This window comes from Marmota marmota, unplaced genomic scaffold (genome assembly GCF_001458135.2).
Source record: "Marmota marmota marmota unplaced genomic scaffold, marMar, whole genome shotgun sequence".
In the NCBI taxonomy this organism is placed as follows: Eukaryota; Metazoa; Chordata; class Mammalia; order Rodentia; family Sciuridae; genus Marmota; species Marmota marmota.
In genome coordinates, this window is record NW_025999900.1 from 44,254,547 (window position 1) to 44,279,202 (window position 24,656).

General features: G+C 36.6%; 3 protein-coding genes across 11 annotated transcripts in view; 1 reads left to right on the top strand and 2 right to left on the bottom strand.

The window, feature by feature from the left end:
* Positions 1 to 606, bottom strand: part of Tmed8 (transmembrane p24 trafficking protein family member 8) — a 48,125-nt gene extending 47,519 nt beyond the window's left edge. For 3 of the 8 annotated variants that reach the window (XR_007345922.1, XR_007345923.1, XM_048799066.1), the window contains exon 1: positions 112 to 606. Coding sequence is in view for 3 of the 8 variants with exons in the window: in XM_048799066.1 (XP_048655023.1) it covers positions 112 to 606 (495 nt within the window). In the remaining 5 variants the exon portion in view is untranslated. The remainder of the gene's footprint in view (positions 1 to 111) is intronic. The other 5 variants (XM_048799068.1, XM_048799069.1, XM_048799067.1 and 2 more) reach the window with 4 other exon arrangements.
* An 11-nt stretch (positions 607 to 617) lies between these two features.
* On the top strand, positions 618 to 11,226 carry Samd15 (sterile alpha motif domain containing 15). Of its 2 annotated transcripts, XM_015494354.2 has the most exons (3): positions 618 to 2,450; positions 2,802 to 2,900; positions 9,262 to 11,226. In XM_015494354.2, the coding sequence occupies exons 1-3, from the start codon at positions 618 to 620 to the stop codon at positions 9,523 to 9,525; spliced, it is 2,196 nt and encodes a 731-aa protein (XP_015349840.1). In that variant the 3' UTR covers positions 9,526 to 11,226. The 2 variants fall into 2 exon arrangements, with proteins under 2 accessions (XP_015349840.1, XP_048655022.1); XM_048799065.1 differs by lacking the exon at positions 2,802 to 2,900.
* A 919-nt stretch (positions 11,227 to 12,145) lies between these two features.
* Positions 12,146 to 24,656, bottom strand: part of Noxred1 (NADP dependent oxidoreductase domain containing 1) — a 27,727-nt gene continuing 15,216 nt past the window's right edge. Inside the window, exons 3-6 of the mRNA XM_015494364.2 lie at positions 22,107 to 22,287; positions 21,373 to 21,524; positions 20,574 to 20,796; positions 12,146 to 12,742 (exon numbers count right to left, since the gene is read on the bottom strand). Of these exons, the coding sequence (XP_015349850.1) occupies positions 12,565 to 12,742; positions 20,574 to 20,796; positions 21,373 to 21,524; positions 22,107 to 22,287 (734 nt within the window). The 3' untranslated portion in view covers positions 12,146 to 12,564. The remainder of the gene's footprint in view (positions 12,743 to 20,573; positions 20,797 to 21,372; positions 21,525 to 22,106; positions 22,288 to 24,656) is intronic.

Here is a 24,656-nt window from a genome sequence, read left to right on the forward strand (position 1 = left end):
AGGTGGGTCCGCGCGGCCCGGGACCCCGGGCAGAGCGCCGCAGGGACTCGCGCCGAAATGCGGGGCCCGAGGCGGGCGGCACCCAACCGCCAGCGCCCTGACAATGCGTACCTGCGGCGGCCGCCAGGCTCCCCTCCACTCCGGAGCTGTCCCCGACGCCGCCCGCCGACCCTCGGCGGGCTGCGGGGCTCCAGAAGCCCTGCCGCTCAGCCGCCTGCCAGTCCGACATCTGCAGCCCGCGCCCGGAGCGTCTCCGCCACCAGCCGCCGGCGGCTCCGGAAACAGCCGAAGGCCGCGCGAGCGCGGCGGCTGCGAGCCGAGAAGAGCCGAGAATAGCCGAGGGAGCCTGGGGCCGGAAGAAGCGGCGCGGCGACCGCGGGAAGAGCGCACCGGCCCAGATGCGGCCCCAGGAGTCTGGCCCGCGGAGGCTGGCGACGCGGACGCGAGGAGGGCTACTGGCTGCCTTTGATCGCCAATTTTTAAAATCTGGGATCGGTTAGAATCAACAAAACGTGAGGAAGATTCAGGAAGACACTGCCGGAAATCGTAGTATCCATAGAGACGCTGTCGGAAGTTGAGGTTGCTAGGAGGCCTAGGCGCGTCCATTGAACTGCGTAATGGAGAAAGTCCCAGAAGATTATGATTCTAGTCCTGATGAAAATGAGAAGTCAGAGCCTGAGAGGCCTGAACTTCGTAAATTGTCTGAAAATGCCGAACCAGACACCAAGACAGAGGCAGGCTACGAGCTATCCCCAGAAAATGACCAAGTGCCACAGCCACTAGAAACTGAGAAAGAGGAAGAGTCAGAGATTGCAAAGAATGTGCAGCCAAAACCAACCTGGACGTCTGAGGAAGAAATTCCTAAGGAGATCGAGGTAGAGCCATCTAGCCAGACTGATTTAGGGATTCCCCAAGTGTTAAAGTCAGAGTCATTGGGAGAGATGGGAGACGAGCTTTACAAGGATTTAGAGGCACCAGACCTAGAGCCACAAGAGGAGGCTAAATCAGATGTTACAGAGGATGTACTCACAGAATCAGCTTCAGAAACAGATATACAGTTACCAGCGGAAACCAAGTCTGAGGTTCCGGGGACCACAATCAATATGACAGGATTAGAGTTACTAAAGGAGTCTGAACAGGAGGTTCCAGAGGAATCACTTAGAGAGCAGAAGAAGGAAACAGATCTAGAACCTCCAGAGCAGTCCAAACTAGATTTTTCAAATGAGAAACCAAAGAAATCAGTTGAAGAGACAGATCTACAGCCAACAAAGATGACCAAACCAGAGATTCCAGAGGAGACACAAAGAAAGTCAACTGAGCAGTCTAAACCAGAGTTTCCAGACCAGAAATCAAGAAAGTCTACTGAGAAAGCAGATCTAAAACCTCCAGAAGAGACTAAACTAGAGGTTCCAGAGGAGATGCAACAAATGTCAACTGAGGAGAAAGTTCCAGAGCGACTAGATGAGGTCAAATCTGAGCTTCCTGAGGAAGAATTAAGAAAAACAATTAATGAAACAAACCTAAAGCCATCAGAAAAGACCACATCACAAGTTCCTAAGGAAACAAAAAGAAAGTCAACTGAGGAAAAGATTCCAGAGACAGCAGAAGAGACTGGTCTAGTACTACAACATGAGGTCAAACCAAATGTTCAAGAGGAGACACAAAAACAGTCAATTCGGGAAAAAGTTCTAGAACTATCAAAGAATACCAAACCAACAGATCATAAAGAGAAGCGGAGAAAATCAAGCAAGAATATAGGACTTGCTCCATCAGAGAAGTCTGAATCATGGGAAACACCAAGGGAGTCAACTGAGGAGAAAGGTCTAGAGCCACCAGAGCAGTCTAAATCAAAGTTTCCAAAGAAGGAACCAAGAAAATCAATTGAGGAAACAGGCCAAATGCCACCAAAGAAGACCAAACCTAAAGTTCAAGACAAGACACAAATGGAGCCAACTGAGGAGGAAAATCTAAAGTTACCAGATGAAATCAAACCAAGAGAGAAACATTCAGAATTATTCAAGGAAGAAGAGCCAGCACCAATCAAATCTAAGTATGCTATGGATAAGGATCAGCTAGAATACCCCAAGTTTCAAACCATTAAAGTGTCAGTAGAAGAAACTGACACAACTTTTAAAAAAGACTATGCATCTAGACGTCTCACACAAAGTGAAATGGAATCAACTAGTACAAATTATGAGTATCCCTCAAAACTTCCAAAACTGCTTCATCTTGTTGATATCTTAGACCTCCCAGAGACTCAGACAGGCTTAAGAAAGGCCTTTAGTGAAAAGAAAATTACAGATTCAGGCCAAGAATTGAAAGAAACAGCACCTAAAGATAAAACATCCCAGCCAAAAGAAAAGGAAACTGCATTACAATTCGAATATCTTAAATGGAGCCCAGAGAATGTTGCAGAATGGATTAGCCAGCTAGGCTTCCCTCAATACAAGGTAACAAAAATAACACTTTTAAAAATCATATGCTCTCATCTTACCTCATACTTCCTCTACCCTGACCTGAGGTCTTGCCTCTTCTTCACTAGGAAAGGAGACGTGAAGAATCATTGGTTGTAGCATGCCCCACCCACCCCCCCAAAAATTTAATTAGCCTGAAATTTTATCAAGAGCTTAAACAGAAAATATGTTGTACTATTAGATTACAAAATGAATTTAATTTTTTTCTCAGTATAGGGCTGGAGACTAACAAGATTCCATTCTGTCCTTCATCCTTCTCTCCCTCCCTCCTTTTTCCTCCTCCTAGCTGCAGAACATTTTTAAGTGTTGTTCTTTTTGTACTGACAGGAGTGTTTTACCACAAATTTCATTAGTGGCCGAAAACTCATCCATGTAAATTGCTCAAACCTCCCTCAGATGGGGATAACAGATTTTGAGGACATGAAGGTGAGTTGTATACAAAGTGTCCCTGAGGAGCACTGTACCAATGCTACCATGAATCCCAGACAAACCTCCTTTTCTTTTGATCCTATTTTTGACCATGGTGTCATTGTCCTCCCAGCCTCCCAGGCTCACAGTGATTGTTTCCTCTCTGTCCTTTGATCCCTACAAACATCCCAAGAACTGTCAGTTTCTCCTGTGGCATTTCAACTGGCTGATTCTCTCCATCCCTGATTTTCAGGCCCTATTGCCTCATACCTTGTACACTGAAAGTAGCCTGTCACTTTTAGCCTCTCTCCTTAGGCTCTTTGGATTCAAGGGATCTGTCTTTAGACCTTCAATGTCCAACCACTCATATATTATTTGGAAATCTTCTTTGGATCCCCTCTGTTCATACCATAGTCCCAACTCCATAGTTTAGGATTCAAGGCCCTCCACAAGTTTTCTCCAACCACATTCACTCCCCTCCACTCCTCTAGTGAATCTTTGCTGAACCTGCCAGGCTCTCTCAGTTCACACTCCTGTCTGGTGCATGCCTCCCTCTGTGTCTTTGCTCAGATCCTCTTCTCCTGTTTTTCTAATATGAATCTTAATCTTCCTTCAAGACCAATTTCTCATTCTCATCTCCCCAAGAAGTCTTTCCTGACCTTGCCATCCCATATAATCCCTCTTCTCAAATTCTCATAACACTTTGTCTCTGATACCCACTTAGCATTTATGTAACACCACATGTGTTTTGTCTGCTTTGCTGCCTAACATTGAAACAAGTTACTTTAACCTCCCTGGGCCTCATCTCTCCAACACCAATAGTCCGTGATCACTCTCCTTTCCTTACTATTACCTTACATGGGCTGGGGCTGTATGTAGATCAGTGGCAGAGCGCTTGCCTAGCATGTGTAAGGCACTGGATTTGATCCTTAGCACCGTGTAAAAAAATAAACTAATAAAATAAAGGCATGCTGTTTATCTACCACTACAAAATTTTTTAAAAAAATATTACCTTCCTTAGAGCTGGTGATATAGCTCAGTTGGTAGAGTGCTTGCCTTGCATGTACAAGGCTCTGAATTCAATCCCCAGCACCAAAATAAATAAATAGATAGATAGATAAAGAAATATTACCTTCCATTTGTAGTGTTTACAATATATAAAGCATCACATACATAATCTTAATTGTAAACTTTGCACTAGCAGCCCCACCCCAACATAACAGGGTTCACACTCTACAACCATGCCCATAAATGCTGTACTTCAATGATTACCAAACATGGATAGTCTTCAGAATCCAAGATTCTTTTAAAAATATTCTTTTTAGTTGTAGTTGGACACAATACCTTTATTTATTTGTTTGTTTGTTTGTTTTTATGTGGTGCTGAGGATTGAATCTTGCACGTGCTAAGCAAGCACTCTACTGCAGAGCTACAACCCCAGCCCCATTTTTTTTTTTTTTTTTTGAAAGGTAGATTTCTAGGCTCCACCCTCCAGAGGTTTTAATTCATTAGGCCTGGTTCAGGCTGTGGAATCAGTTTTCTAGGATCTTTCAGAACTTAGAACTATGTAATTCCATAAGATATATGGTTCCAAAAATAAGAAAATTACACTTATTACTGGCACTGAGATATAAGAAAATTTTTTTGAATTATTAAACACAAGCCTTGAATTCTGCTAATAGCTATCCTTTGCCAAGTGGTTACTATGTGTTGGGCACCATACATATGTTATTTCACCTAATCCTCATTTTTCAGAAGAGAAAACTGAGGCCCGTAAAGGTGAAGCAATTTACAAGAGTTTATTCAGATGATAAGTTTAAGAGACAATATTCAAATCCATTCTATGTGACTCCCCAATCCATGACCTATTTAAATCACTCCTGTACTGCCTCGCTAAATGAACACTCTTATAACCATGAAATTCCATGTATGAAATATGAGAAGGACTACTTATATATGGTATTTCCAACCATGCCCTCACATAGTTACCAAATACTGTCAGATAAAAATCTTACTATTTTTATGTTCAAAGATAATACAGCTATAATTATAAGATCTTATTTCTACCTGTAATGAATTTTCCTAAATAAGGAACAGAATTAACAAAATAGTAATTTGTAATCCAAACTCCTAAAACACTTAAAGCTCTTTATCATGAGAGAGCTTTTTTTTTCTTATAGTGCAGGGGATCAAACCCAGGGCCTTGTACAACAACCTGATCATTTGTTTAACGTGATGACAGCCAAGGTTTCCTTACTCTAAAGTTACTGTGTTTCCCTCTGAGCAATCATTCTACCTCTGAGCTATATCTCCAGCCCTTTTTGTTTTATTTTGAGACAGGGTCTCACTGAATTGCCCAGGCTAACCTTGAATATGCAATCCTCCTTCCTCAGTCTCCCTGTAGCTGGCACCACCATGTCCATCTAAGAAAGCATTTTTTAAGAGTCAAATTCATATTACTTAATATTCCAATCCCAAAAGTACAGTATCAATGTGCAATAATAAAAACCCTAAAATTCTTCTGGTCTTGTAAGCAAAGGAGAGGTCTTAAAAATCTTCTGAAATCTTCAAAAGTAAATGATGAACACCCTTATTTGTCCTTAGATCCCAAAAAGTTTGAATAAGCAAACTTCATAATACTTGTTTTCAAAGTCACCAGACAAATTTGGCCCCTCCATAAGGTGACTAGAATAACATAAAGAGCAGTACATTCAGGGCTGGGGCTGGGGCTCAGTGGCAGAGCGCTTTCTTCGTATGTATAAGGCACTGGGTTCGATACTCAGCACCACATAAAAACAAATAAATACAACTAAGAAAATATTTTTTAAAAAGCCAGTACATTCAGAGATATATTGCATAAACTTTGCTTGACAGTTAAATCCACATAAAAAAGTAAATTCTACTCTAACACAAGGGTGACTTCCTAGAGCTCATTCATGCATTTAAGTATGCTGTAGTCACCTTTCTTACTTATAGAAGAAACATTTTCTTGTTTGTTTTGCTGTGCCATGAACCCAAACCCAGGGCTTTGAGAGTGTTAGTAAGCTCTCTGCCACTGAGCTAAAACACCAACCTCTGTAGAAAGCATTTTTAATCCCACTATTGTAATTATAGCAACCAATACATTCACAATTTACCTGATAACTCTTAAATAAGTCAGTTTTATTTATTCTAGGGACATGCCAGACAAAAGAGAATTACCCTTACTTGTTTGTTTCTAAAAAAAATTTCATTTTTCTTAGAAAATTTTTCTCAAAATACCTACTACTTACTACATCAAGTAAACAAGAATCTGATAAATATTTGGAGACAAACATAGATGAGTGGCTAATTCATTTTGTATGCATGATTTTGTATTCTAAAGTATAGCCTCATAAATTTCACAGTCTCTCAGTAATTCTTCTGCATTTGGCCTTGTTATGAATTATTTAAGCAGCACAAATTCATACCATTGTCAGAAATTGAGATTTCTAAACAGACATGTTTCCTTTTTTTAAAAAAAATCTTTTAATTTGTAAATAATTTCAATGTAACAGAACAGTTGCAAAGGTAGTTTAGAGAGTTCCTGTATACTTTGAACCTTGCTTCCCCTAATGTTAACATCTTATGCAACTATAGTGTATTTATTAAAACTAAGAATATAGCATTGACATAGTACTTTATTAAACAACAGACTTTATTCATATTTCCACAATTTTTCCACTGATGGATAATTTTATTTCTAGGATCTAGTCTGGGATATTACATTGGACTTAGCTGTCAAGTTTCCTTGGTCTTTTCTAACTCGATAGTTTGTTGATCTGTTTTTCATGAACTTGACACTTGAAGATCAGTGATAAGATATTATGTAAATTTCCTTCAATTTTAGTTTCTCTGATCTTTCCCATGATTAGACTAAAATTATGGATTTGGGGGAAGACTAACAAAGAAGTGATAAGCCCTTCTCATCATATCAGGGCTACATGATATCAACATGATTTATTACTGGAAACTTAACCTGATCACTTGTTTAATGTGGTGACAGCCAGATTTCCTTACTATAAAGTTACTATGTTTCCCTTTTATATCTGCTCTTTAGAAGCAAGTTACTAATTCCAGCCCATATTTAAGGAGAGAAGAGTTAGGCTCCATCTTTTAGAGTGAGGAGTATCAAAAATTTATGAAAATACAGTGAAACTACCACAGTGATAAATATATTGGAGAGGATAGTCTGAAGCTATGCAAACATCTGCTTTTCAGAGTTTTGCCTACTAATCTTAGCATTCATCAATGGGTCTTGCCTGCTAAATTACTACTATGTTGTTTTAGTGATAATTTTCTATTTTCCTCCTTTCTTCAGTGTAGTTAGAATTATTCTGAAGTTCTTCTACATTTAATTGTCCCTTTCCCCTCAGTTTTTATCTCTTCATTTATACTAATTTGGATTAATGGACATTTATTCTTTGGGTTACAAGCCAATACTGTTACGTATTTTGTTGCTCAAATTATTCCATTTTCTTCTTCTTTTTTTTTTTTTAATTGGGAGCTCTTTTAAATTAGTTCCTGTGTCCTTTTGACATGCCCCATTTAAAAAAAAAAAGTATCTCCCTACTTTCTGGCACTACTATTAGCTTCAGGAACATCTTACATTTTCCTTGCTGCAGCCCTACAATCAACCATGTCTTGGCCCTGGTTGCTTTTATCAGAGAAGAGTGTTTAGAAACTAAAATATGAGCACTAGTTGTGCTTGTTCCTACCAGAGTGTCATGCTTCTAGGTACTTTCAGTAGAAAGATCTTAGAAGTATATGTATACATACTAACCTATGTGTACACAAATATCTATCTTATTTCTGTATCCATATATATATAAGTATTATATAATACAATAAGTATTCATATTGATCTAACTCCAGTTCAACATAAAACGATTTATTTTAGCCTTTTCTTATCTCCTTCCTACCTCCAAACCCACTTGTTTATTTGTAATTTATTTTCTGACAGTGAAAAACCTGATTTATCTATAAATAGTATTCTGTGAGAAATTTACCAAATAGAGTACAGTGTTTGTGTGTAGTTTTGTCTTTAGTCTTACATTATCTAGACAAAGCACTATTTTCCAAAGTTAAAGTTATTTAGATTTGCTCCATTCTCCCCCACTCCTTGCAGGTAAATTATGTCTTAGTTTGTAATATAGTTAGATTTATTTGTCCACAGTCTATATGCCATCTTGGAGTTTACCCAAGGGATTTTGCATACACTAAAGTCATTGTTTATCAAGTATAGTTCTATGGGTTTGACAAATGCATAGGGCCATGTATTCACCACCAGAAAATCATATACCCTAAAACTTCTCTGTATCCCCTTTGTATTTGGCCTATCCTTCTACCTCAAACCCTCAAAAACACTGATCTGTTTGTCCATATAATTGTGCCTTTTTAAAAATATCCCTAAATGGAACCAAATAATATATAGATTATTTGGCTTTTTTGGATCTGGCTTTTTTCCCTTAGCATGATGCATTTCGGATTAATCTATGTTGTTACAGGAATCAACAAGCAAATTTTAAAGAGACTATACAACCGCATTATAATAGTGGTAGAGATGACTCATATTTGAACCATGACAATTACGTCTTTAGGTTTAAAGTAAATTATAGTTCCAATGAGGCAAATGTGCATATAAAGTAACCAAACAGTGCATAATAAATTGATAATGTTGAAGCAAAACTATTAATAGTTTGCAAATAAAAGTGAAAATAACAGCCTTTGAAACCATGACCAATAGAAAATATAGTGATGATATATTAATAATAGAATCTTCTTAAACATTACTGGCATTACAAATATTTGCTTAAAGTCATGTGAAATAGGTGCTCTGCAGAGATGCCGAGCATTGAGTGTGTGTCATTATCATGAATGTGGAATTAAGACTCCTTAGAAAACTCTTAATAATGTTCATGATTACCTATTTCTAATAATCCTTATTAATTTCAAGTAAATTACTAGTAAGTTGCTTTAAGTCTTAGGCAAAAATAAAGTCTATTGCTTGTTATTTGTTCATCAGAACCAAAGAAAGAACTCATTTTTAGATAAATACATAGTCCATCAGAGAATCCTCATTGTCTATTGATGAAGCTCAAACATACTTTTAGAATCACTGAATTGATGGTTAGATTGTATTTCCTAATTCCAAAGTGATACTTTCACACTTTATAACACTTTTAATTAAGCACATACTCAATGCTTGACAATAAGTTTGTGAATGTTTTTTTCATTTTTTAATTTTCCCACGGAAATCACTTAAGAGATTAGCATTCAAGGGGCTAGGAAACTGCATAAAACTTTTATTTAATTGTATTTTCAAGTCAGTCTCATTAAAAATATTATTCTTGCATTTCAGGTGATTTCTCAGCATACACGGGAGCTACTGGGAATTGAAGAGCCATTATTCAGCCGCTCCATCAGGCTTCCCCATCGGGACAACATTGGCCTATTTTTAGAGCAAAAAGGTCATACTGGGGTAAAATCTGACTCCTTGACCTTCTCTGAATTTGTCAAAACAAGAAGATTATGTGATTATGATCCAGAAATAACTGCCTCTGAAGAGAATAAGGCTGTTAACATTGTACGTAACTATAGAAGAAAGGTATTTCACTCACATTGAAAGATCAGACATAATTACTTGGGAGAAGAGGTGTGGCCTTTTTTATTTTTCTTCTCTTCTTTTTCATTAAGGATCAGAGTTAGAACTGCTGGCTCCATTCCTAGGTCTTCTGTGATTCCCAGCACCTTCCCTTTATTTGTGTTTCAATTTAGCCCCTCCTTAAAACAAAGATAGCAATTCTTCTTGGATAATTGTAAGAATTCCTGATACATTCTAATAATACACCTGGGTAGTAGGAACATGCTGGAGGAACTATAACTAAAAATAAAATCTTCTAGCCCAGATAATCCTTTCCATGAATGTAGAAAAGATGCCATTTTAGTACTGAATAAGTATTGAACTGTTATCACATCATAGGCAAGCTGTCAAAGATATTGCAAAGTCAAAAATAACTCACTCTTTAAGACAGCAAGACAGATTACAATCTATTACATGCATGTTAATTATCCGTATCTAATGGAAAAATAAAAATTCTCATATCTTGATCACAAATAGGAAGTTACTACTTGGAGCCAGGCCCCCAGGTTAACCTCCCACAGAGAAAGGAGATAGGGCACCACTGGTCTCAATACTCAGACATTTCAAAAAAGATGGCTCCAAGGCCTCCAAAAGAACTCTCCTGGGGTATAAAACTGGCAAGAGGGTTATTTACCTTTTTAAAAGATTTACATATATCTTCAAAACAAAGGATTTGCAATTGTGTTTTCTAAAGGAAATACCTTAGGAAAGATGATGGGGGAAGGTTCTCTTTCCCTATAGGCATCATAGAAAAAAAAGTAAGATTTGTTTTTTGTTTTTTTAGATTTGTATATATTCTTCAAAACAACATGACTTACAGAAGTACCACTGACTATGAAAAGGGTTTGGGGTTTACTTCAAGGTTCTTATATATGGGAACTTCTAGATCTTTATAAAATGAAATTCAAGCTAGAATCTACTTGTGACTAGACTTCTCAAAAGAAATTATTAAATACTTCTTGCCTGAATGATTCCTGTTCCTTTCCAGTTTTTTTTTATTAGTTGCTCAAAACATTACAATGATCTTGACATATCATATATTATACATTTGATTCAAATGGAGTATGAATTCTTATTTTTCCCACATGTACAGATTGCATGATCACATTGGTTATACAGCCACATTTATACATACTGCCATGCTAGTGTCTGTTGTATTCTGCTTCCTTTCCAGTTTTATAGACATATCTGCTCTTTCTCTCCTGATCTCACTTCTTAATCCTAAGAACCACCAAAGTGCTAATACAATTCAGAAAGACAATGATGTATTTTTTTATAGTTCCCTACATCTAAACAAATAGTAAAAGGAATATTTCTTTTTTTTCCTACTGATATGAGAAACAGTGCCTCAAATTAACATGCATGCTAAACATTGATGTTTGATGATGAACCTATTTTTTCTCAAAATAAATTAAGAAGTTTTATCAGAATCCATTCTAGAACCATACCTTTGGATTTGCCTGACTCACAGTTATACAAAAAATAAAAGTAAGCAATGAAGACCAAGGTGATTTTCATACATAGTAAATGGTTTTGCTTAGAAGCACTTTAGCATTTGGGAAAAAGGAGTTCTGTTTAGCAATAGAATATAGTAGGTGAATCTTGATGATGTCACTGCTATTGTTTTCAACTCTATCATAATTTACAAAATGTATTGACCTAATAAAAATCTATTTGGAAACTCTTGATATTGAGCCATACCATAAGGTTTATATAAAAAGCTCTGCATTGGTTTACTCTTAAAGGAAAAATATTTGGAGAAGACTAAGTTGGCTTGCAGGGAGGAGTTGGAACAATGGGCATCATTGGCAGACTGCATAACAATGAATTGATTCCTGCAGAAATAAAATTGTTACTGTTCATTTTTTTCAAAAAAATAAAAATAATTGACAAAATGTATTTGTAAAACATAAAGGAAATAAACAAATTTGCACCAAAGAAATAAGATCTCAGTTATTTTTAGCCATTTAATATAAATGTGAGGTCTTTTGTTTTTGTTTATTGGTATTGGGGATCAAACCTAGGCCTCACACATGTTAAGTAAGTGTTCTTCCACTGAGCTACATTCATAGCCCTGCCAGTTATTTTTAAAATGGTTTTATGGTTTAAAATGGTTCAAATAGAAACAATTTTAAATAAGATAGTATCAGAACAATCAGATATAACTGAAATAAGCATGGATAAGTCATAATTTAAGATTGTTTACCGAGTATTATGGCTTGAATGTGAAGTATCCTCTAAAAGCTCCTATGCAGGAATATCTGAGGTGAAATGATCAGAGTATGGGAGCTGTGGCCTGATCAGTCCATCCTAGTTTGAATGGACTAGCTGGTTGTTAACTGTGGGTGGGTGGGGTGTGGTTGGAGGAGGTGGGTCACTGGGGGCATGCCCTAGAGAAGGATTCAGCTTCCCTGTGCCACTTGTCTCTGCTTCCTGGTTTCCATAAATGGAGTGACATTCCCCCACTATGCCCTTCCACCAAGATGATCTTTCTCACCTTGGGCCCAAAGCAATGGAGCCAGGCCACCATGGACTGAATCTCTAAAACTGTGAGCCAAAATAAACTTTTACTCTTCTAAATTGTTCTTGTCAGGTATTTTGGTTGTAGCAATGAAAAGCTGACTACTACAGAAGCATTACTACTGAAGTGATAGGAAAAATCAAGTTGTTTGCCACCTATATACTATTACAGGAAAAGAAACTGCAATATGTAATTGTCCAATAATGAACTTAGCTTTTATAAAATTAATAATTGCGTTAACAAAGCTTTTCTGGGGAAGCAGTTTATATAAATGTGTTAGGTTGTGTAGTTTGATTTGGTTGCTTCTGAAAGCTAGACATACCCAAGCATATTGATATATAGGATCTCTTGTTTTATTTTACATTTGAAAGAGCCACTAGTACAATTTTCAAACAGGGATTGCAGTCACATAACTTCCCTAGCAATTGTGATAATTAGGGCCTAACCATTGTAGAGGAATCTGTGAAGGAAAAAAAAAAAATCCTGATTCCTGAGGTCACTTATTGGGATGGAGAGTCCAAGAGATCCATAGGCTCTTCTTCTTTCTTTGGAGCAATGCCAAATGAATCATAGTACAGGTAGGTCAGGTGGTCTTGAAGAACAGTATTGGTGGAGTGATACTGGCTAAAGGGAGTTTCCCTGAGTTGCACAGCAGTCAGATCAAACCAAGGAAAAGGCCTGGGGTGGGAAAAAATAGGTTATTTTTATTTAATGTCAGTATATTTTATTTGGCATTAAGCACATGACTGTGAGGAAAAAAATTCTAGACTTAAGGATTTCTCAACAGAAACTTCCAATCTGAAAAGCAAACAAAACAAAACAAAAACCAGAGACTAAAAAATACAGAATAGAATATCCAAGGACTATGGAATAGCCACAAAAGATGGAACATACACATAATGATAATACTAGAAGGGGAAGAAAGAAAAGAACAGAATACTTGAAACAATAAGGACAGAATTTCCCCAACTAAATGTCAGATACCAAATTAGAGATCCAGGAAGCAATCTGAGAATACCAAGCAGGATAGTACCAATAAAATAAAAAATAAAAATTCAAAACTAAATCTAGACATATTTTCAAACTTAAAAAAAAACAGAAGATAAATAAAAAAACTTTAAAAAAAAAACAGAATATAAAGAACAATTCCTAAAAAAGCCACAGGAGAAAATGCCTTACCTAGAGAAAACAAGAAAAAAATTGAACTGACGTTTCCCCAGAAACCATCCACACACGAAGACAAAGAAGTGAAGAAAGTGGCAAGGAAGAGAACAATGAGTAGGTATCACTAGTGTTGACAGAAAAAAAACACCAATCTAGAAGTCTGGGTCCTTCCAAAGTTAAAGACTTCAATAAACAAGAATTGAAGGAATTTGTTGCCAGTAGAGTTGTCTTGCAAGGAATGTTCAAAGAAGGAAAATTATACTTGGATCTATGTAAAGAAAGGAAGAGCATTGAAGAAGGTAAAATGAAACCCTTCATTTTTCTTATTTTTAGTTGCTCTAACAGATAACAATTTGTTCAAAATAATAGCAAGTCGTGTGTGTGTGTGTGTGTGTGTGTGTGTGTGTGTGAAATGAGTGCCAGCAATGATACAAGGAACTGGAGGGAAGAATCAGGATTATTTTATTATAAAGTACTCATACTACCTGTGAAATGGCACAGTATTTAAAATTGTCCTTAGATTAGTTTAAATGTCTAGTGCAAGGTTGTTCATAAGATTTACAAGTCAATCTCTTTCCTAGACAGCAGAATCTTGATCCATTTTCTGTCATTATAATCACATACTACAGACTCCCTAACTTGATTTATAGATTCAGTACAGTCCCATTCAAAATCCTAGCAAGTTGTTTTATGTGTATTGGCAAATTAATTTTAAGGTTTATATGAAAGGTCAGACTCACAATAGCTAACTCAGTATCAACGGAAAACAACAAGTCAGAGAATCCATACCACCTGACTGAAGACATATTATAAAACAACATAATCAAAATAGTTAAATAGACATGATCAATGAGACAGAATAGAGAACCTAGAAATAGATCCACATAAATATACAATATAGTTAGCTATTCTTTAACAAAAGTCCAAAAGCAATACAATAGAGAAAATATGGTTTTCAATAAATGATGCTAGAACAATGAGACATACAGAAAAAGAAAATCTAGACATAGAACTTATACCTTTTACAAAAATGAATTCAAAATACATGATAGATATGGGACTGAGGCTGTAGCTCAGTGACAGAGTACTTGCCTAGCACATGTGAGACACTAGGTTTGATCCTTAGCACCATATAAAAAAATAAACAAAAATAAAGGCATGATGTCCATCTACAACTACAAAAATGTTTTTTTTTTAAAAAAATACATGATAGATTTAAGTGCAAAATACAGAACTACAAAATTCCTAAAAGAAAACAAGAAAAATTCAAATGGGTTTGGCATGACTTAAATTGTAACATGAAAGGTATGATCCATGAAAGAAAGAATTGATAAACTGGATCTAATTAAAATTTAAAATTTCTGCTCTGAAATATACTGTCAAGAAAACAAACACAAGCCTGGCACTGCAGCGTGCGCCCATAATCCCAGTGGCTCAGGAGACTGAGGCAGGAAAATCACAAGTTCAAAGCCACCCTCAGCAATAAAATAAAAAAATTTTTAAATGTCTTGGGGCTGGGGTTTTGACTTGGTGGTAGCATGCTTGCCTAGCATGCATGAGGCACTGGGTTCAATTCTCAGTACCACATACAAATAAAGATCCATCAAAAAATAAAAATATTAAAAAAATAAAATGTCTCAAAAAATAGAGGAGATATACAATTAAAAAGTATAATTCACCAAGGATATATTAAAATTTATAAACTTATTTATCATATAGCATGACTTCAAAATTTATAAGCAAAGATGATTACAAATGTGAAGTGAATTTTAAAAACTACAATTGCAATGGAAATATTAATATGCCATGCTTCTGTAACAGAACATCTGACAAAGAATATAGCACATTATTTCTCCAGTTTTAATGTGCATAAGTATCACCTGGGATCTAGTAAAAATGCAGACTGTGAGTCCATAGGCCTGGGGTGCCAGGTTCTGCATTTCCAAATAAACTTCCAGGCAACCAACAGATGCCAGTAGTTTGGGGAGCAAAGAGTAACAGATTTGACTAACACAGGAACTTTGTGCCCAAAACACAGTCATTATTTCAAAGGCAAACAGCACATAGATGAAGAGATTAGATGAAAATTTTCTTAGTTCTTCCTATTTCTATTATAATAATCTGAAATGAAATTAAATGAGCCATACATATTTAAGAAATTAAGAAAGAGAACCACAAAATAAACTAAAAGAAATGAGGAACTAATTATTAAAAGTATTTGAATTAAAAATGAACAGCTTTGTCAGGTGTGGTGGAGCAGGCCTGTAATTTCAATTACTGGAGAGGCTAAGGCAGGAGGACCACAAGTTCAAGGACTGAACAACTTACTCAGAGATCATGTCTCAATGACAACATTAAACATCACTGATTCATTTCCCAGTTAATTAGTCACAGCTAATATTAATAGCAGTTATCATTGAAAAAATGGGATTTGAGGTATGGGACAATATCACTTTTAGTTTGCAGTTTATATGCTTTTTGCCACAAACATATTAGTTTTGTTGTTTTTTTTTAAGTCCACATAAAAGAATAAATGTGTAAAACAGTTAAGATTATTTTGAAAAATATTAATGAAGGGAACTTGCTCTACCAGGTAGATAATACATCTACACATGGCACACTGCAGTGACTAATTGTGGTATGGATATAGGAAAACAAGACCACAGTTCTGGAGAGTGTACAAATATGCCCATAAATATATCACAATTTAGAAAATAAAAGTGATATTTCAAATTGATAAGAAAGGGGTTTTAGGACAATTGGCTTTCCAAAGTGAATAAAAGAATAAAAATCTCAAGTTGAAGATTTAAATATTTTAAAAAATCAAGTACTTAAAGAAAATTAAGAGTTATCTTAGGATAAGAAGGATCTTTATAACTTGAAACTATGAAACAATAAAGTGATTTGACAAATTTTATTACAAAAATTAGAATATTTTAAATAGCAAAAGATACAAAAAAAAAAAAAAAACAATGACCAGGAAAAATATTTCCAGTACACAGAATAGGGAGTTACTATTCCTACTAAAATCTCCTACAAAGCAAGTAAAACAGTCAAAACAAAAGTAGGCAAAGAACATAAAATGAGGCTGAGAGAAAACACAAGAGCAAAAATTCATAAGTTGGAAAGAGAATGAAGAAGAAATAACTATGAACCTACATGGGAATGCTGACTCCTGTGTCAGCAGTAGCAAAAGCCACTGTCCATTTACATCAAGAGCCCCCAAAAGACTTAGGAAGTGGGACCAAGTACATCTAGAAGTAGGGGTAAGAGGGGACTAAAAGCAGGATACTGGTTAAAAATCTTAAAAAAAAGAACATGCCTAGTTATTTCTATGCTGCACCATCAGGATTCACCCCTCCCCATTCCTGACAGTTTTTTTTTTTTTTCTCTAGAGAGGGTCAAACAGAAAGTCTTTGGGCAGGAAGTAAATAAATATGCATTGTTTAGTGTTGAGGGAAGAGATATCATGTTGAAAAAAGAGAAAATAATGAAGTAAAAAAAATATATATATATATATACAGTGAATAAAACACGCCCCCCCCCAACACACACACACACACACACACAAATTTCTCTAACCTGGATTCCAAAAAACTGATCGCCAAGTATATCTCTTCTAGGTAGGAGAGTGGAAGAAGTCTGACTCACCAAGAGAAAAGTCTAAAGATACCAATATTCAGGGTTTCCCAAGGAAACAACTGACCAAATCGGTCTATACTAAAGATCATTGTGATGATCAAAGTTTTTAAACAATTGTGTGTATGTGTGTGTGTGTGTGTGTGCGCGCGCGAGTGCGCTAGAGATGGAATCTGGGGCCTCATGAATACTAGGCAAGTACTCTACTACTGAGTTATACACCACACCTCCAATCCACTTTTTAGTATCCAGGATCTTGAATATGAACAAACTATCAAGATTCCCCATTTATTTGAAGAAAGTTTCTAAAATGATAGAGACCAAAACAATTGATTAGAAAACAACTTAAAAGAAACAGTCTACTCAGAGAAGAGAAAAACAATAATAGTTGATATTCTCAAAGGGCATATTGCAAAATGAAATGACAGCAGGATGCTACATAAAATAGGAATATTTAGAGAGTAAAACAACTTTTAAATGTAAAATAAGATAGCAAACATGAAAATATTCTGCTATTAAAATACAACATAAAGGCTGGGCAGTGGCACATGCCTGTAATCCCAGCAGCTCAGGAAGCTGAGACAGGAGGATCAGGAGTTCAAAGCCACCCTCAGCCATGGCAAGATGTTTAGCACTCAGTGAGACCCTGTCTCTACAAAATAGGGCTAGGGATGTGGCTCCAAGGTTGAGTGCCCCTGAGTTCAATCCCGGCTACCTCCACTCCCCCCCCCAAAAAAAAAAGACAGGAAAAAAACAAGATAATTGAGGAAATCTCTTAGAAAGCAGAGAAAAAAATATATCAAAGATAGGAAAGATGAAAATCAGAGGATCCATCCAAGAAGTCCAACATTTGACTAATAAAAATGCCACAAAGGGAAAATAGAGAAACAGGAGAGGGGACAAAATTATGAGACATAATTAGAGAAAATAGAAGAATTTAGTTTGCAAAATCCCAATGAATATGCTGTTGGTGGTGGTTGTCTTTGTTTTTGTGGGTGGCAGAGACATGAGTATTTGTTTTACAATAAATCATTAAACTATATTTATGGCTTTATGGATAGGTATTCTATGTATGTATTTACAATTTTTTAAGTTAAAGGGAAGAAAGGTCCACCAAGTGTTCAACAATGAATTAAAATAGACCCACTGTGTGAGTCAGCTTTTTGTTACTGTGACCAAAATACCTGAAATGATCAATTTAGAGAAAGAAATGTTTATTTGGGGCTCAGGGTTTCAGAGATCTCAGTCCATGGTTGGCCAACTCCATTTATTTGGGCCCAAGAAAGTCATCATGGCAGAAGGGTGTAGTAGAGGGAAGCTGCTCAGCTTATGGCATATGGGAAACAGAGAGAGTCAAGGAGGAACCAGGGACAAAATATAATCCCCCAAGGGCATGCCCATAGTGACCTGCTTTTCCCATCCACACCCTACCTGCCTACCGTTACCACCCAGGAATCCATTCAAAGGAATAATCCATCAACTGATTAAGTTATGGGCCTCATAATCTAATCATTTTACCTCTGAACATCCATGAGCTTTTTCAGGGGACATCTCACATCCAAACCATAATACTCACATTGTGGCACATAATAAAATCTCAAGATACTGAGGTAAAAAGAGCTTATCAGCTTCCAAATCAGAAAGAAACAGATTTCAGACAAAGGATCAAGAATTAGAGTGGTATTGTAACTCTCAACAGCAATTCTGGAAGCTCAAAGACAATGGAGCAATGCCTCAAAATTCTGCAGGAAAATTATTTTCAACCTAGAATTCTGTATTTGGCTATGTTCTCAGTGAAACATTAGGCGAGAATAAAAAACATTTTAAGATATAAAATATCTCTAAAAGTTACTTTTGGTGTACCCTTTTCTTTAGGAAGATACAACAAGGTATGTTTTACTAATATAATAAATCAACTATCACAGAAGTCAAGTGGTGTTCAAGAAACAAAATAACAAAGAGATGAAAGAAATTCCCAGGATAATAGAGATTATAAAAATAGAGATTAACCCAAGACAATAGAGAAGAAAAATCCTCAATCTGAAAGCATATCACACCCTAGAGAATAAACTGCCCATCGGTGATTAACTGAAATCCAAAAGAAAGAGGGAAGAATCAAGGATTATTTCCAGGGCTCTAGTTTGAACAACCTGATGAAGCACTATGTAATTAGATAAGAAACCCTAAATGAGCAGGGTATAAGAGCAGACGCGTCTTTGGACATGTTGCGTTGCAACAGAGAGCGAGAGTATGCACTTACCAAACAGCATTGACACAGAGTTATGAGCTATCAGAACAAAGATGGCAACCTAAGTTCCCGAAGAGATCACCCAGGAACAAATGTAGAACGAAAAGAAAATAGGGCCTAGGAGAGCCCTAAAAACTCCCAGATTTCAGGATGGGAGAGAGGAAGTCAACAAAATGAGAGATCAGAGAGATAAGAAGAAAATGAAGAGAATGTGAGTATTATGGTTTAGATATGAGGTGTTCCCCCAAAGCTCATGTGTGTCAATGCAAGAATTTTCAAAGATGAAATAATTAGATTATGAGAGCTATAACCTGATCAATCCACTGATATGGATTAACTGAGTGATAATTATAGGCAGGTAGGCTGTGGATGGAGGAGGTAGGTCATTGGAAGTGTGCCTTTGAGGTTTATTTTTTGTCCCTGGTGAGTGGAGCTCTCTCTCTGCTACCTGATTGCCATATCTTGAGCTCCCTCCTTCCTCCATGCCCTCCTGCAGTGATGTTCTGCCTCACTTCAATCCAGAGCAATGGAGTTGGCCATTAATAGACTAAGACCTCTGAAACCATGAACCCCAAATAAACTTTTCCTCCTCTACATTGTTCTTGTCAGGTCTTTTTGTCACAGCTACAACAGGTAGACTAAAACAGTGGGGAACCCTGAAAAACAAAAGATATTGCTTCAAGAAGGATGACATACTTAATAGTCAAAGAGGAAAAGGAGTTAAAATTGTACAGTGAATTTCATGACAGGGAAGTCACTTATCATAAGAGCAACAATTTTTACTATGTGATATCAAAGATTAAAAAGATTGATTTTAGAGTTATCAAACTATAGAGAAATAGCACACTTGTGTTGTTGGTGGAAATGTTTTTATAAGCAATTTGGGAATATCTGTCAAACAGGAAACATATGATATCTAACCCAGATACTTATCCACATACTTTTCCAACAGAAATTCCGGGTCAAGTGTGAAAAATAAGTACAAGAATGTTCAAAGCAGCCCTTTGTACAAAAGTTGAGGCAGAAGGAAATAACTATATCAATATCAAGTGGATATAGGAGTGATCAAATTTAATAAATGTTTCTAATGGATGCCTATGCAACTGCTCATAAATGAAGCAGATATGGTTGTGCTAACATGGAATGGCATGAAAAAGCAGTATATGTAGTTCCCATGTTTCTGACACCATACACAGGAATGAATATGCATGCACTATTATAATGGCAATATAAATGTGTTTGTAAATACATAGGTAGGTAACAAGACACAAATAAAAACAGAGGTAAAATTTATGAAATGGTATTGGGGCAAAGGAGTCTTTTACTTTGCTACCAACCAAATTTTTTACAAGAATGTATTATTTAATCAATTTTTAAAAAGAACATGAAAGGATAAAAGAGCATCTACTAAGCCAAGAATATGGGAGAACTAGAATGGTTGGCTGGCTGACATCTTACCTTCTATGAAGCAAGTTCTTGACATAGGATTTGCTGATGACATGTGGTAGCTGAAATTCTGGGCAGGATTCTTCATGTTTCATACAGTCTTTGAAGTGAACAGAAAGAAATAGTTGATTCAAAAGCTGCAGTGCTTGTCGGCAATCCACATTGCTTTCTGTGCACATGTTTAGGGCTGCATAGATTAATCCCTCCAGCCATTTGATATTGAGGATTATTCCCCCTACACATCAATGAGAAAGTAAATACCAATCAGCACACCAAAAATTAGTTACAGGGATCCTAGGAGAAACCCGAGACACTGATTATAAGCCACAGGTTGGTAATAAGGACCTGGAGATGAGCAAACACTCTTCCCTCCAATAGGTAACAGCTCAATTTTCCCTTTATAACATCATGTGTTGACCATACAAAGGAGGACAGATGACTAATGTAGACATTACAAATGAGGCAAAAGTTTATCCAGAATGGTCCTTGTCAATAATGGAAGGTACTGGAGAAAATTTAAGATTAGAATATGGGAAAGCCATTTTAGTTCCAGATATTGCATTCTCTTGTTTATTTCCTCTGGTTATTTCCACTTCATCTTTAAGTGTACAGATAACCAGCCTTCTCAATATTCCCTAATAATGGCTGCTTTTTATCATCAAACACTGATCTAATTCCAAACCTAAAGGACTGAGAATATATCTAAGTTGTGCTCTCCACAACAATCACGCCATTCAGGGATTTAATGAGATCGGAACAGGCGAGGGAAAGGCAATTTCAAAAGAACACCATAAATATAGTGAATCGTTACCATCAGGACTGTAGGGGCAGGTAGCCCGAAGAATCACAGGATCTTGGAGAGCAGCTGTGATTTCCTTATTGGCTCCCCAGATCTTCTCAAAATCCTCAACACAATGATACTGAGGTCGCAAGATGTTGGTGTGGTTCAATAATAGTTTCAACCTGGAAGGCACCAAAACTGGGAATGCAATGCCATTTATGCCAAAGACTGGGATAAATAAGTATATAATCTATTGCATTCACACCCAACACCAGCAAACAGGCTTTCCTACATAGCACTGCTCAGAGGCAAATGCAGGTCTAGGTCTGCAATGAGGGCACTAATTAGTTGGATTGTTCATCCATCCATCTAACAAACACTAATTGAATGTTTTCATGTGCCAGGCACGAGGCTAGATACTAGGAGTAGAAAAATAATATTTGATACATATTTATAGTAACCTCTCATGTTGTTGACTGTTAGTTTCTCTTCTCATTGATGCACAGAGGAATATCATTCAGCTTCAAGTAGTGGGAGATAATGTGCTCCTACAAATTCTCAACATTCACACAGCAAATATCTCACCTACAAGCACTCTTTGTGGGAAACTGGGGAAGACACAATTAGAAAGGCTGGCTGGGTCTTTCAGCAGATCAAGCTGCCTTATCTTTATTACTGGGAATGACCAACTCCAAGAGGGAAGCAGTAGTCAGAGATAAGAAAACAGCAGTTCTGCCAATTATGTTCTTGTCCTAACAATTTACCTGGGTATTGGGATGGCTGCTACAAAGCTGAACACAATGCAGGCCTTTTCAAGACTGGTTTGAATTTGTATGCAGATATGAGGCAGCTGAGATGGCAAGCAGCAGAGGAATATCACGTTGGCCCAACCCACCAGACCAGAATTATGGTAAAAGCACTGGACCCCCAGCTTCTGGAACTCAGCTGAGAAGGATAAAGGAAGACAGAAAAAGAGCACAGTACAAGGAGTTTGACCTGAGCATCAGTTATGGGGAGAGGATGATCACTATTTTATCTCAGTAAATCAACCCAAGACTTGCTGCCACACATATCAGAAGACACTCCTATCCATCTTCTTCGAGCTACGCAGCAAGCCCTAAGCCCGTTGCTAAAGCAGCCAGTGCTACTGCAGCAACATTTGAGATGCTAATACAATTAATTTTTATCTTACTTTTACACCAAATGCTAGAATTCTTCAAAAAGTTTTAAGGAAGAAAAAAAATCTCTCGGCTTCAGTTTACTGAAGATTTACAATGGGCCAGAGAATTTACTTTATGTACATTATTTAAGGTAATCCTCATAAGGATCTTCTGAGGCAGAGCCGAGTTGTATTCCTATATTATAGAAGAGGAAACTCAGACTTCAGTATGCCATGTGACTTGCCCAAAGTTATACAGCTCAGTGTCTTGGGTGGGTAAGACTAGGAGAGTAGAAAAGTATAGAGCAAACACTGGGAAGAGTTTGGAAAGATTTAAAGAGTTCATAATGTAAGTATACACAACTTAATAGGATATTTATCAATACAGAGAAATGTGATAATTCATGGAGTGCATAAAAACACTCACTGGTAGTTAATCATTTGATTGTATTTAATTCATGGAGTGCATAAAAACACTCACTGGTAGTTAATCATTTGATTGTATTTAATGCAATACAAATTATTCAAAAGTGAGAATTTAAAGCATACACTCACATCTGGCACATATTCTAAGTGTCATTGAAAAAAAGGATATGTGGGGAATGAGATTGACCAAATTATATTGTGCCTGTATATATGTATGAATATTTAACAAGAATCCAACCAGTATGCATAATTATAATACACTGACAAAACTTTTTAAAAAGAAAATATGAGAGACACTGGAGAGGTGACTTCTTATTTTAACAACCAAGAATACATGACAGAAATGATGCTGAGATTATCCAGATACTCATGATCCTGGAAAACAGATAGGACAAAGAGAAAGTTTAGAAAGCAGGGGCATGCATCATTCTTTCATGAGTCATTCTATTTCCTTACTCTTGCATAGAAGTTGATGCTGATCATTTTGAATCTTTGGTTCTTTACACAACACACAGAGGAATTTTTTTAAGAGAGATAGAGAGAGAGAGAGAGAGAATTTTTTTTAGTATTTATTTTTCAGTTTTCAGTGGACACAACATCTTTATTTTATTTTATGTGGTGCTGAGGATCGAACCCAGCGCCCCATGTGTGACAGGCAAGCACGTTACCGCTTGAGCCACATCCCCAGCCCACATAGAGGAATTTTTAAACTAATTTTATTACTAAAAACATATTGCTTCCCAAAGAATATATGTACTATATTGAAATATCATATTTACTAATTCTACCACTGGGGCTAGGAAATATGCCTTAATCTGGCACAATCGAGCACACCTGTAACCCCAGGGACTCAGGAGGCAGAGGCAGGATGGTTGTTGCAAGTTCGAGGTCAACTTCTACCACTTAATGAGACCCTATCTCAAAATAAAAAATAAAAAATGGGCTGGGGATGTAGTTCAGGTATAGAGCACTCCTAGGTTCAATACCCAGTACTGAAAAAAACAGAAAGAAAGAAATACACCTTGAGTAATAAGACTTTTTTAAAAAGTTTCCTTTCTATAGAAAGAACATTTACAAATCAGTAAGAAAAACATAGGCACTCTAACTTAAAAAATGGGCCAATACTGAAAAAATATGAAATAGCAATAAACTTACAAAAAAATGTAAATTCCTCTAGTGATCAATTAAAAATAGGAAAAATTGAAAAGGCAATTAGAATGGCAATGTTAAAAATGATTCCCAGCATTGACAGTGGCATAATAAAACAATTTTCATACATTGCTGATAAAAATTTACACCTGAACAAGATTTTTTGAGGTTAATTTGAAAAAAAAATGTATTAGAAATTCCTTAACAAATAAATATATACTTACCACATGACTCAGCCATTTCACTCTCAAGTATTTACCAAAGAAAAATGAAAGTAAGGAATGGGAATATAAAGTTTGCCTAGCATGCATGAGGCCCTGAATTCAATCCCCAGCTCCACAAAAAGAAAGAAAAAAGAAAGTAGTGCACATGAACACTTACATTAAAAATGTTCATAGTGGGGCTGGAGATGTGGCTCAAGCAGTAGCGGGCTTGCCTAGCATGTGTGCGGCCCAGGTTTAATCCTCAGCACCACATACAAACAAAGATGTTGTGTCCGCCGATAACTAAAAAAATAAATATTAAAAATTCTCTCTCTCTCTCTCTCTCTCTCTCTCTCTCTCTCTCTCTCTCTCTCTCT

Bases quoted from the DNA above. Each gene is read 5' to 3' on its own strand.
- Samd15 (XM_015494354.2), top strand. From the start codon at position 618: ATGGAGAAAGTCCCAGAAGATTATGATTCTAGTCCTGATGAAAATGAG. The intron at 2,451-2,801 runs GTAACAAAAATA...TTGTACTGACAG, and splicing joins TAGGCTTCCCTCAATACAAG to GAGTGTTTTACCACAAATTT. The intron at 2,901-9,261 runs GTGAGTTGTATA...CTTGCATTTCAG, and splicing joins CAGATTTTGAGGACATGAAG to GTGATTTCTCAGCATACACG.